Source organism: Mastigoproctus giganteus, chromosome 10, assembly GCF_048544385.1.
Source record: "Mastigoproctus giganteus isolate SK-2022 chromosome 10, ASM4854438v1, whole genome shotgun sequence".
In the NCBI taxonomy this organism is placed as follows: Eukaryota; Metazoa; Arthropoda; class Arachnida; order Uropygi; family Thelyphonidae; genus Mastigoproctus; species Mastigoproctus giganteus.
The window spans coordinates 73,352,626-73,367,301 of NC_143584.1; the positions used below are offsets into that span (position 1 = coordinate 73,352,626).

General features: G+C 36.1%; 1 protein-coding gene across 4 annotated transcripts in view; it reads left to right on the forward strand.

Annotated features, from left to right (window-relative positions):
* The window catches only part of LOC150079083 (ras-responsive element-binding protein 1-like), a 348,143-nt gene that overhangs the window by 306,389 nt on the left and 27,078 nt on the right, over window positions 1-14,676 (forward strand). For all 4 annotated transcript variants that reach the window (XM_090383978.1, XM_090383977.1, XM_090383979.1 and 1 more), the window contains one exon: window positions 7,789-7,989. In XM_090383978.1, the coding sequence (XP_090240104.1) occupies window positions 7,815-7,989 (175 nt within the window). In that variant the 5' untranslated portion in view covers window positions 7,789-7,814. The remainder of the gene's footprint in view (window positions 1-7,788; window positions 7,990-14,676) is intronic.

A 14,676-nucleotide genomic window follows, 5' to 3' on the forward strand; every position in this document is an offset into this window, starting at 1 on the left:
ACAGGTCTGGAGGCCTCATTTTAGGAAGAATGTAGATTTACTTGAGCGTGTACAGAGAAGGGCAACAAGATTGGTGAGGGGAATGAAGGGATCCTCTTACCAAGAGAGGCTTAAGTTCTGCAAATTGCAGTGGCTGGAGACTAGGCACCTGCGCGGTGATCTGATTGAGGTGTATAAGGCCTTGAATGGGTTGAGCACGCTGAATTCTGATGGGATCCTTCCACTTGTTCAGATTACGAAACTAAGGGGGCACAAATTCAAATTAAGAAAGGACAGATGTCGAATAGATGTGCGGAAATTTGTCTTTAGCCAGCAGGCGGTTAATTGCTGGAACAAACTTCCATCTGTTGTTGTGGAAGTTGAGAGGTTAAATAAATTTAAGGAGGAACTGGACAGGCATTTGGAGGGAATGGTGTGATTTTTTTTTTTTTTTTTTTGGCTGATGCTGCATAAGCTCATACACTTGCTTTCTTGCATCACATGCCACTACTACTACTAATTGATGTGTGGAAGTGTGATGGGTGGTTGATTGCTGGAACAAGCTACCATCTGTTGTTGTTGGAATAAATTCAAGGAAGAACTAGGCTAACTATTGGAAGGGATGGATAATAAATTTTTTTGGCTGATGTTCTATAAGGTTGCTTTCTTGCATCATTTTTCATTATTAATACTACTATTTGAAAACTGCAATGTATAAAGTTTTTCATATATAAAATTTAAAGTGTGATGAAACTAATCCTTGCACATAAACAGTTTATATCATAACATAAAAAAAAAAACAAAGTATAATTATTTGCATATAATTATGCACATTGTCTATTTTCAGAAATATAGAAGAAAGGGAAGTGTCATTATCTATTTTATATATATATTTTTTCTGGATTGTCATTTTTTGATGTTTTTTTTTTAAACTTCGTGCTTTGTGTACTAGAGATAATGGGGGGGGGGAGAGGGTACTAAAATACTTTGTATTAAAGACACTACTTTGGTTTCAGGGAATCTCCTTTGTCATACCTAAGAAGTTATAGGGATTCTGTGTAAACTACTAGATAAACATTTTGCTTCTTCAAGATCTTTAATACATCAGTTATGTTTTTCTGTAGGTCTTCATGGAAAATAGTTCAAATGTTTTAACAAAGAGACATTCAACCTTTTACAAATGTGGATCATGTAGAAATTATTTCATTCAACAGCATACCAATGGCATGTTCCAAATTTTAAAAATGCAAAAGTTTAATACATTGGTTGAACTCATTTGGTCCATATGCTATCTGTATATCAACGGGTGCACAGTCTGAATACAGTCATGATGTGTCTTGAGCAGTCCTGTTAAGATTGATTAATGAATATAAGAAAACTATTCTCTCTTTCTTTCTCCATAATTATTATAAATGTAAGGTAAATGATTAAAGAAAACACTAAATATAATTTAAATTTAGTTTTTTAATTTAAAAGTAAATATAGCATATTTATAAATAATAGATAGATAGGAATCTTTATTGCTTCTAAATACAGTACAGGTACTAAGAACAATAATACTCATCACGGTGATATGGCCAAGAGTTAAAACAGGGAATTATAAGTTACACAAAATTAAAAGCATATATAAAGAATGAAATTATATAAAAAAATTTAAAAATAAAATCTGAACATCGTAGCACAAGCTGAGAATATGTAAATCAATGGCAAGGAAGTTGATCAAATCGAACCATGGATTGTTGTTGCTGCTGACACACAGTGCAGTACGGATTGGAGATGTTGATGCTCAGACATCTGGCACAGTTTTAGCCATAAGGTTTGGAAGAGTTTATTCCAGTTGAACATTCAACTAGTTTATTGTAAGATGAGAATGTAAGGGTGATATCAGTACTTTTGAATAAACGGCGGAATTGGTTGTCAAAATTACTATGGTAAAGGAGGATAATATGTGGATTATTATTGGACATGCGTTTGGGTGGGTTGTTGATATTATTTTGGACTGTGATAATAGTTTGTTTGATTAATTGAATAGGATATTTCCTAGATGTGAATTTACTTGTAAGATATTGTAGTTCATTATTAAGGTCATAATGTGTGGAACTGTATTTTATAGCATTGTAAATTTGATTATAAAGGACTGCTTTTTTTTTTTTTTTTTGTTTTGAGGGGGTGATGTGATTCAAAGTGTAAGTATTTGCCCATGTGAGTATTTTTTCTGAAAATTCTTGTTCCTAGTTTTGTATCGCTTCTGTATATAGTGAGGTTTAGGAAATTAATTTGTCCCTTTTCTTCCAATTCCAGTGTATATTTTAATCTATTATGCATGGAATTAAATTTAATGAAAAGATCATTTATTGTGGATTTGTGCCCTATTAAGAGGATATTGTCAGCGTATCATATAAATAATTTAATGTCTGGGGGGGTATGGTTGTAATATATGATTTTCTATGGAGGTTAGGTAAATTTCAGATAGGAGGGACTGAGATCCCTAATCCCATAGGTAGGCCATAGGTTTGCTGGTAAGTCTGATTAAGAAATGGGAAGTATCTGGCATCTAATAGAAAGGTTGTGAGCTCTAATATGCTATTAATTGAAAGGGAAGTGCGATTGGATAAGGTTTTGTCGTCTGTTAAGAAATTACGCAAGTTTTGTAATGTTGACGGCAAATGTACATTAGAGTACAATGAGACTACATCAAAAGATGCTAGGATGTCATCATTGGTTATTGTGATAGAATTTATTTTTTCAAAGGTTTGGGAGGTATCGTTTACTTTAAATTTCGAAAATCTGGTGAGGGGGGGAGATAATTTTGACCAGGAAGGAAGACAAATTAGTGAAAGCTGATTTGCTGAAAGATATTATGGGTCTTAGTGGGTGAGTGGGTTTATGGAGTTTGGTAATACCAAACATATGCAGTAGAATATTGTTTCCGATACCAATCTGTTGAAGGGTGTATAAATTAATTTCATTGTTGGATTTTAATTTCCTTAAAATAATAGAATGGTTTAGCCGCCATTCCTCTCTTCAAGTATTAAATTCCAAACTACCCTATAACATAGCACCGGTCTGGAATCTCATGCACCTGAGATTCCCACATGTATCCAGAAGCATCACGGGAACTTAGTCTTCTTAAATACACGCGTTTACTCTCATTCTACCATTGCCAACTGAAGATGTGTAAAACGAAAGCCACTTGTTATGGCTATTGGCCTTCTGTTTCCAACCATATAACTTAAATCGCTTCAAATTTCAACTTGACAACCAAGGACGAAGACGTGCACTTCTACTTCCTTGCGCACATTTTAATTCTGTTTTTAAATCCTAACTCATTCATGCTAACTTAAATTTAAAATTATCATCCAATTTATTCCAACATCAATGCAGATAATAAAAAGGTGAGTATCATAATAAATTAAATTAAGCTACGCTATTATATTGTGTCAGTTATAAATGGTACTTTAAGAGATCTACAATTTTCGAATTGACGTATACTTCTTGTAATCCAACTTCTTCTAGTTGGATGTGGAAAAGACTTAAATCCCAGTTTGGTCACTGTTTCCTGTTAGTTCATATCTGTGAGGCATTGTTATCCAGCAACAGCATTCTTCCATACAGTATTCCTCTTTGCTGCTGCTTGATGTTTTCTCATAATTTGGTGAATAGATCCACATAGTACCTCGCTATCATAATTGTACCCTTTTCAAGGAAATCAATGAGCAGTACTCCCAAACAATTACAGAAGGCTGTCAACAGAATTTTATCAGCAGAGTCTTGCACTTTGAATATTTTTGGAGTGAATGACACAGCATTTTTCCACTGATTGGCAGCAAATTTAGATTCTGGATCAAAGTAGTAAATCCAACCTTAATCAGCAGTAACAATTTGAGCAAAAAACTCTTCTCCATTCTGAGTGGCATGCTTCAAAAGAGACCCGGCGATGTTCACTCTTGCCATTTTCTGACCATTACTCACAACTTCACAAATCAGAATTCTTGGAACCCACTGGCAAGACACCTTTGTCATGCCTATCTGCTCATATAGGATGGTATGTACATTTTGGGCTATTGCTGACCACCCATTCCTTGGGCCACTTTCAGTGCTTAACTTCAATAAATCATCTCTGGATTGTACTCTCTGATGGAGTATAATCACCATATACATCGTTCAAATGTTGAATGATTTCAGGTAATTCCATCTCTTTTGTTAGGAATTTATAACTGGTCACTGCTCATATCTGCTGGCAATCAAGCCAAAAATTTTCCATTTTTGGCTTGATTGTTAACAGAGTTCAGAATCACAGCTGCCAAAAAGAAACAAAATATGTTATATGGCTGAAACTTTGTACAGATTCTACTAAGACTATCTCCTATTACTTTGTACCTAAATTTAGAGTATGTGTTTGACAAAATTCTTTGAATATCCCTTGTAACATGTAGTACACTCAAACTAACACCTGAATTCTGATATAGTTATCATTTTATAGTTAGGTACTAGTAATATTAAAATATAATTTCAGAATTACAGGAGAATTCCTGTTACCAGATATTGGGACTGTTATCTAGTTAGTTAAGCAGAAATTAAAAAATACAAATTAATGTACCTAAAGAATTTTCACTTGAAACACATACATTTAATTTCATTAAATACGTAATTTTAATGTTTAGATGATAATATGTAATGATATTTTGCACCATAGTTCCTGTATATTATAAACATCACATCATTGACTTTTTGAATTAGGCTTTTGTTCATTATAATGTAATGCTATATCTAGGGTATTGTGGTGGCTGCATGAGGAATTTTTGCTCCTGGATTTGATTCAATCTTATTCTTCATATTTAGTTCCATCTGTTTCTGTCATGGTGTTGATGTGCATCATTTCATTTTCCAAGTTTTCACCGATTTGTTGGAAAATTATTGTTGAATCTATTGTTGAATCTATATGTCTTCTTGCTGTAAACCTTTGGATTTTTGTTAGTATTGTCAATCTTGGGCCAAAGTTTTCTCCAAGGTTTAGTAAAAATTTTATTCCATGCTAGTGCTATATTGTAAGCACATATTTGATGTTTATGACTTTGAATGATTCTATATTCATGTCTTCTATTTTTTTCAAAATTCAACTCAAAACCTTTTGCCAAGGTTATTTGGACATTCTAGAACCCCATAATCCATAGGCTGGATCATGGATGTTACTTTCCTTGTCAAAAACATGACTTTGTCTCATTCTTTGAGTTCTTCACAACTGGGATATGGGGGAGCATTATTTAGAAAGCGAATAGCCTTTCAGACAAGTTCCTTTACAGAGGGCACAAAAAGCCCCAGGGGCTCATATCTGGTGAGTATGGGTATGACACACCCAGGGTCCTGAGCCAGATATCATCATTCTTCTCTTTCTTGGCGATTAATTTCTACTTCTCTCTCTCTCACTCTCAGGGTAGCTTGGAAATTTTTTTTTTGCTGGTGCTGCATAAGCCTCAGGCTTCCTTGCACCATATGGCTAATAATAATAAAATTCATGGGGGGGGGGGCATTCTTTGAATAATGCAGAGTGCATCCATGCTGATTTTTGTGAGTAGTTGTAAGCTGGTAAAGTTGAACAATTTCTTTTTTAAAAACTTTAAGATTAGTTGATTTACCAACAACAAAAAGTTTAAAATTGTGAGTTAATCTGCATAATTCTTTCTTTGGATTTTTGTATAGGGATGTATTGAACTTCTTCATGCTTCCATTTCAACATAGTTCTTTCATTAAAAATTTTGTATGATGTAAGTTATTTGCTGTCACACATGGCTTGTTCAGTATAGGGCATCATTAGCCCTATATAGAAAACCGCAGTGTTTTAAGTTTTCCATCTGCTGTACTTAAAATTGTAATGAAACTGATCCCTGTACTGAAGCATTTTATATTGTCACATTACAAAAAAAAAATAAATAAATAATCATAATAAAAATAAAATATGTATAATTATTTGCATACATATTTTACATACATATATGCACCTGATCTATTTTGAGAAATATATAAGAAAGGGAAGCTTCATTATCTATTTTGTCTTTTTTCTCTGCAATGCCATTTTTTGATGATTTGTTACCTATTTTTACTAATTTTACAAAAAAAAATGTGAAACTTTTTTTTGCCATCTTTTTTTTTTTTTAGATAAAATATAATAATTTAGATCTGTTTTGTTTTGTCCATATTGCAAGTTGTTCTCCAGTCAGTTTCTCTCTTGATAAATGATAATTTCTTAAATGGTCTTTAAATTTTTGAGCAGCAAATAATCTCTCCCCATTAATGCTCAATACATGAATATTATGACATTTTTATCTAATGTCCAAACCACCATCACTTGCTACATCACCATCAATCTTTTGATGGAAGGCCAAGGTCTTTTTTTTTTTTCCATATATTGTTTACATAGGTCTGTTGACTGGAGCTCCTTGTTCTTGCATGAACCACAGCCATAATGCATTGTCTACTGTCTCTAAGTTTGGTTTCTTCAGAGTAGGGTGAGAACTTAACAACCCTTGAGAAGCAAACTTAGTGCAAAAAATAGATTGAGGTTTTTTATGATTTTTTTTTTTTACAGTTGAGTATTCAACAGTAGTTTTTTTTTTAAGACTTGCCTTTATCGTTTTTACAGCGCATCCAACTTAGTTGTCATAGAAACAACTCTTTCTTTTCTCACCCATATTTCATTAATTTACATATTGTAATTACAATAACAAATAATTTTACTGGTGCATTTTATTCAACTGACTTCTTGGGAACATTACAACTCAATAGACAAGTGTGGTTTGCTACACTAGCTGCAATCATACAGGACCAGTGCCAATAGCACATTGCAGTGTGCCTTGGACATCAGACAATATGTTTTAAAGAGGGAAGGGAGAACATCAGTTAATCTGGTGAGTTGGTTAAGTGGAGGTTGTTATATATAGTAAAGGCTCTCTCAACCAACATTCATGTTGGTTGAGAGAGCCTTTAATATATATATCAAAATTAAAAATGTTGAAAACAACCATTTACCCAGAACTAATGAGACCTCTGTGCTTAAATTGAAGAGCATGTTAAATTTATATTCAACAAGAGAGAGAGAGAGAGAGAGAGAGAGAGAGAGAGAGAGAGAGAGAGAGAGAGAGAGAGAAATCTGATTCTGTCTCAAGTTTTTGGTGTATTTTGGCTTTAACAATGCAGAACTCATGTTTTTTCATAGTGTTTCACTACAATGTATGTAGTTGAACAGGAGATGGAAAACTTGACTGCTCGTCTGCAAAGCAAAGGATAGTCTTGCTTTAAACCCAGCTAAAAGTCCATTAGACTTTTAGCTGGGTTCAAATCTGGCTGACCCATTATCAGACAATGGTCTGATGATGGGTATTGGTAAGATGCCTGAAACATCACCTTAAATGTATAGTGGTTTGGATGATTAGCTTAAGAAACTATATTATTAATTTCATGTGGTATATGTTAAAAAAAAAAGTAAACTGCAGGTGTTATCAATCGACTGCAGGATGGAAGCCTCCTCAACAGTTCATGTTGATGGCAATGGGCCACGCTAGTCCAGTGGTACTGGTTTGCTATTGCACACCCGCTCCTGACCACTCGGATGTGGAGGCCTCTGCTCGTGCTATATAAGTGGTTATTAATATAGTAATTAATGTTAATGGAAAACAACCACTTAAATGTCCTTCCTTAACTATATTATATCAGAATTAATTTTTGTGTCATAAGTCTACATTTATAAAATGATGATCAACTAGAATTTCATTAATGGTACACAGATGTTTATTTTAATTTGATATGTTTTAGATCCTCAAAAACATGACAAGTGTTTGATGGTGAAGACAAAATTCTGTGATACAAGAGAATCTTGGGACCAAATAAATAGGGATCAAACAATGGAGGAAAACTGCGATTTGAGGACACACATGATCCTTAGGTCAACTAACAATCTTATTCAAAAGGACCAAGAAGAAAGCTCAGGAAAAGAACCAGATACTGCTGAATCAGGTAAGATGAGATTTAATATAAGGAAGCATAAAACTTTGAAAATTTATAAATTAGTCTTGATATGTATAATGTCTATTTATTCATCTTCTCTTAAAACTGGTATTGATATTTGGAATATAAAAATAGAAGTACATTTGCTCATCTCCAATCCACAGGAACTTCCCCTGAATCTAAGGATGCCCTCCAAATTAGGATTAAGGATTTGACTACTACTTGTTTTGTTATTTTGTTCAGCATAATTAACAGTAGCAGTAGTACAGGCATGGTGCCTCCATAGCCAGGTGGGCAGGAACAGCAGTGCATAGCACACGCTCCTGATTAGACCGGGGTTCGAACCCGTGACCACCAAATACGGAGGATGCAGAAGATCAGGGAATGACCACCGCATATCCCCACCCTGAATAAAGGGTGAGGGTTGGCGTCAGGAAGGGAATCCAGCCGTAAAAATTGCATGCCAAAACAATAAAAATGCCGATCTCATATGTATAATGGGAAAAAGACGAGGACAAAAAAAAAAAAAAAAAGTAGTACAGGCATATGATGCAAGAAAGCAAGCTTATACAGCATCAGGCAAAAAAAAAAAAAAAAAAAACCTTCCCATTTCACCAATCCATTCTCTCCAGAAGTTTGTTCAGTTCTTCCTTGAATTTATTTAAGCTATTAACTTCCAAACGGCAGATGGAAGTTTGTTCAAGCAATCAACCACCCGCTGGCTAAAGGCAAATTCCCACACATCTATTCTACAACTGCCTTTCCTCAGTTTGAATTTATGACCCCTCAGGTGTGTAATCTGAGCAAGAGGAAGAATCCCATCAGCATTGAGATTGCTCAAACCATTCAAGGCTTTATACACCTTTCAGGTGCCTAGTTTCCAGATGCTGCAAAAATTTGCAGAACTTAAGCCTTTTTTGTAAGAGCAACCCTTTGTTCCCCTCACCAATCTTGTTGCCCTTCTCTGTATGCATTCTAGCAGCTCTACATCCTTCCTAAAATGAGGCCTGCAGACCTGTATGCAGTACTCAAGGTGTGGCCTGACCATTGCCTTATACAAAGGGATAATCACTTCCTTATTCCCGCTAGCAAAGTTCCTGTCTAATTGGATAATTTCACCATTCCTATTTGTAGTTAGTGTTAGTAGTGGCAAATGACGGAAGGGAGCAAGTTTATACAGCATCAGTTAGCAAAATAAAAACTGTCTAATCTTACCTTAAATTTATTCATACTACTTGCTTCATAACACCAGATCAGGCCGGCCCCAATATTAGTGGGGAACTGTTTAAGAATTACTTGCGGGCCCTGGGGGTCTTGTGCAAAACTTATATGGGGTGTTTTTGTAATAGTGATTTTTTATTTTTTCAAATTTTACATAACTAAGAAATAATTAAATAATTTTATATCATACTGAACAAAAATTTTAAATATGAATAATACTTAATACATTAATCAACAATATTGTTTAAAAATTGCAGTCATCTCATAAAAATAGGAACATGAATATTTTATTCATGTTCCTATTTTAATAATAACAGGAAATTTTCAATAATATTTCAGATATTATTGAAAGTGAGTATAACATAAAAATTACATTTTTAAATAATGTCCTATGTGCAATATCAAACAAAACATACACATAAATGAAACAAGACTTGAGGAAGTGCTCTTGGAGTGATGATAACGTGGGTAAGATGGCAGTAGGCTTGTTGATAGAAATGCGTAAAAGATGCTGATGATATTATTATTTAGACCATTTGAGCATGGGGCCCTTGTTCGACTGAACTGGTTGAACATGCTTGTGGCTGGCCCTGACCAGATGAAAGGAAGTTATTCCACAATCACTTTCTGGTTGAAAGGAAATTTCCACACATCTGTCTTGCACCAATCCTTTCTCAGTTTAAATCTGTGTTCCCTTATGAGTGTTAGCGAAGAAAGAATAAGAATAAGGAACGTGATCAGCATCGTTTTGATCTTGGACTTCTGTAAATAAAACCTTTTGGGCTTTGATGATTTTGAAGTGCACTACATGCTGTGATGCTTTGTCTCTGGGTCGAACTGAAACACAACATTCATCTACAGTGACAATACATTCGAGGAAATAAAGATTGTCTTGACAGGTCTGGATGAAATATTTGCATAATGACACTCTTCTTTGCTTCTGCTTATCTGTGACTCTGCATGGGACAAATTTTGCACAGACTTTATTTTCGCTAAATCTTTGTGTAGAATTTGACGAATTGTCTCCTTATTTATATCCAAGTCATCAGCTCACACTATGTTCTGAAATGGCAACAATTTTCACTGAACTTAGTTGCGGTGCTTGAGGAACAGTCACTCTTTTATTTCACAGTTACTTCTTCTAGTAGATGGCAGTGCCAGCATCCATCTCATAAAATCGGTTTTGTTTTCCAGTTGCTGCACTGTGTATTGTTCAGATATGATCTACCCCTAACAAATCTGTGCTGTGTTTTATAACTGCATTATAACTACATCAGTTGTTTTATAACTACATTCTTGTCAAGATGATTCTGTTTTACTGCTTTAACCATTGACTTTGTTACATTTTCTCTCTTTTTCCCTGGAACAGAGTGCAAGCTTACAGGTCTGTAATTACTCACTTCACCCTTTGATTCCCCTTTGTGAATAGGGAAGACATTTTCACATCTTCAATCCGTAGAGACTTCCTTTGAACTCAAAGATGTTCTTATAATGATGGCTAAAGGTTTGTTTATCTCTTTTGCCATTTCTTTTAATATAATTAGATAGGTTCTGTAAGCCCCAACTGTCTTATTCATTTTTGGCTTTATCATTTTCTCTTCCATTTCCCTACCCCAGTAGCCGAGTGGTCAGGAGCAGCAGTGCAGTAGCACACGCTCTTTGAGTAGACCGGGGTTCAAGCCCCTGACTGCTGAATATGGTCGATCTGCCAACCCGCACTGGACCAGCGTGGCAGATTATGGTCCATTTCCCTCAGCATGAATTGTTGAGGAGGCTTCCATCCTGCAGTGATAATGGCTGCACTTTACCTTTTTTTTTTTTTTACCTTCCATTTCCCTCTCAGTTATCCCAAAATCATTTAGTTCCTGGTATTCCATTGCTAAAAACTTCTTTGTATGTGAGTATAGATGTAAAATATTTATTTAATTTGTTAGCTTCCGAACAGGATCATCAGTAGTTATGTCATTCATATGATAGGTGGAACAGGACCAGGGTATGTCTGCCAGGGGCAAAGGTTGATGATGTTGTAGAGCAGATATCATCTTTTAAGAGCACAAAAGGTGATATTGTTGTACACATTGGCACTAATGATATTAAGAGTAGGAGACCGGAAGAATTACTTAACAAGTACAGGTCACTGTTGAATTAAAGCTGTGAATTAGGGTTGAATTTGAAAGTGTCTGCATTTCTGTCCAGACATGATAGGAGGGAGTATATGATGAGAGCCTTGTCAACCAATTCGGCCCTGGAGAGATTCTACCCATGTGCAAGGCTCAAGGGGTAGAATTTTTCTCAGCCTGGTCTGTGCTTGTTAACAGGAGAGACTGCTTCTACAAGAATGGGATACACTTAAATAGAAAGGGTGCGAGAATATTTGCTGATGATATCGAGGCAGTGTTAGGTGGGTCGGAAAACTGATAGTTTGGGGGGGATACACAGACATAGATTAACAGTAGTCGCTGGCCGAGGTGAAAGTGATTCTTGCAGTGCTTCTATTGGAATGAGCAGCAGCCTGAAAAACAAGATGCAGGGTATTTCAGAGATGTTAGAGAGCTGGGAGTCACTGCAGTACCAATAAACACACGGATTATGTTAGGGTAGCTAAGAATAGGAACAGGTGCATGTATATTGGTGCCGACTGGGCTAGCCAGGTGGGTAAAGTGCATGCCCAGCAACCCAAAGGTTGCGGGTTCGAATCCCGCCCTGGGCTTGGATCAGAGTAAAATGCAAAAACTTTGTGAGGTGCATTACGGCCACAGAAGCCTATGTGCCAACAACTAACAAAAAAAAAAAAAAAAAAATATATATATATATATATATATATATATATATATATATATATTGGTGTATACTTGCGCAAACACCAATGCTAGGAGTTTGGTAAATAAATTTGATGAATTTGAGGTGTTGGTCAAAACATCAAAGGAAGATATTGTTAGAATATCAGAGACGTGGTGTCACACACACATATAAGGAATGCAGAACTGGAATTTGGGCAGTACAATGTGTATAGACAGGACAGAAAGGGAGGAGGAATTCTGCTGTTAGTTAAGAAACACATAAAATCCAAGGAAGTGCAGCCAGTCGACATCGCTGGACAGTGCAGTGTCGAGTCAGTTTGGTGTGACATAAGCACTGGGAAATCAAAATTGAGAGTAGGGTGTGTTATAGACCTAATGACTCTGATGAGTATAATAAAAAAACTGTACAGGGAAATAGAGTGGACCAGTAAATCAGAGAGTCTTATAATGGGGGATTTTAATTTCCTGGATATTGACAGGAATTTGTGGGTTGGTCACTTACACACTAGCAAGGCTTTTGTGGATTTATTGGATGATTGTTTTCTACATCAGCATGTTCGGGAGGCAACTAGAGGGAGTAATACTCTTGATCTGATTATCAGTAGTGATTCTTCATGCATTAAGAATCTGCAGATAAAGGAATCACTAGGTGGCAGTGATCACAGTATGCTGAAGTGGGATTTACTCAAAGAGGTAAATACCATCAAGGGTAAAGGGAAGGGTTTTTGCTTTCGTAAAGGCAACTACGGAGGTCTGAACAGTATTTAAATTCTATACAGTGGGACCAACTGATGTGTTACCAACAGCAAATTCAAAATGGGAAGCATTCAAAGAGTTAATCTTGGAAGCTACTAGGCCTTACATACCAACTAAGAAATATTGTTCAAGGTTTAGGTCTAAATGGATGTCAGATGAACAAATGAGACATGTGACAGACAAGAAATATGGATGGGATACATATAAATTAATGGGTGACATGGAAGCCTACGATAGATAAAAGCTGGTCTGTAACCAATTCACCAAGAAGGTTAGGCAAGCAAAGGCAGATTATGAGAAATCTTTGGCAAAGGATGCAAAGAAAAACAGCAAAGAGTTATTTACTTATGTAAACTCTAGAAGGAAGGGGATGAATCAGATTGGTCCACTTGATATCGATGGGTCAACTGTTGATGATCCTGCTCCGGTAGCTAACAAACTAAATGAATATTTTGCATCGACATTCACACATGAGGAGTTATTCAGCGAGGGGAATGCCAGAGGTGTATTCAACTCTGGCAGTAAGCTAGAGAATCTTGTAATAACTGAGAGTAAAATGGAGGAGAAATTGTTGAAGATAAACACAAGAAAGGCACCTGGGGTGGATGGGATCTATCCAGTTATATTAAAGGAGACAGCAAAGGAAGTAAGCAAACCCTTAGCCATAATTATGAGAGCTTCCTTGGACTCAGGGGAGGTACCCATGGACTGGAGATGTGCAAATGTGACCACAATTCACAAAGGAGGATCAAAGGGCGACACAAGTAATTATAGACCTGTTAGTTTAACTACTGTTCCAGGGAAATTAATGGAGGCACTGGCTAAAGAAGCACTACAGGATCATCTATACAAGACTTCAGTTATAGCTCGGACATAGCATGGTTTTGTTAAGGGAAAGTCTTGGCTGACCAATTTGATTGGATACTATGATGCAGTCACAAAAGAACTGGATCCAGGGAATAACTTTGATATCATATATTTGGATCTTAGAAAGGCCTTTAATACTGTTGCACATGGAAGACTGCTGCATAAATTGGAGCAGTGTAGCATTGGAGGCAAATTGCTGCTATGGATAAAGGGATGGTTGAGTGGGAGAAGACAGAGAGTGGTAATCAATGGACACTGCTCTTCATGGACTAATGTTAGTGGAGTCCCTCAGGGTTCAGTGTTAGGTCTATTGTTGTTTTCTGTATTTATAAATGGTATTGATGATGGTATATCAGGCTTAATGTCCAAGTTTGCAGAAGATACGAATATTGGCAGAGTTGTTAATGACAGTATGCTGCAGCAACAGGATCTAGAAAAGTTGAGCAGATGGGCTGAGAGGTGGCAAATGAAGTTTAACATTGACAAATGTAAAGTATTACATATGGAAAGCAGTAACCCCAGAGTAACGTATCAACTCTGTGGTACTACACTCAGGGTGTTAGAGAATGAAAAGGACCTGGGGGTAATTGTGCAGGCAGATATGAAGTTTTCTGAGCAGTGCAGAGAGTCTGCAAGAGTAGCTCATGGTGTCTTGTCAATGATATACAGGAATTTTTCTAGCAGGGATAAGTAGATGATTATCCCCTTGTATAAGGCGATGGTCAGGCCACACCTTGAGTATTGTATACAGGTCTATTAGGCCTCATTTTAAGAAGGATGTAGAGCGGTTGGAACAAGTACAGAGAAGCGCAACAAGATTAGTGAATGGAACAAAGGGTTTCTCTTACAAAGAAAGGCTTAAGTTTTGCAGATTACAGTGTTTGGAGACTAGGCGAGCTGATCTGATTGAGGTGTATATAGATCTGATTTTGTGTATATGATTGTATGTATTGTGATCTGATTGAGGTGTATATGGAGACGAGGTGATCAGATTGAGGTGTATAAAGCGTTGAATGGTTTGAGCATGCTCAGTGTTGATGGGATTCTTCCT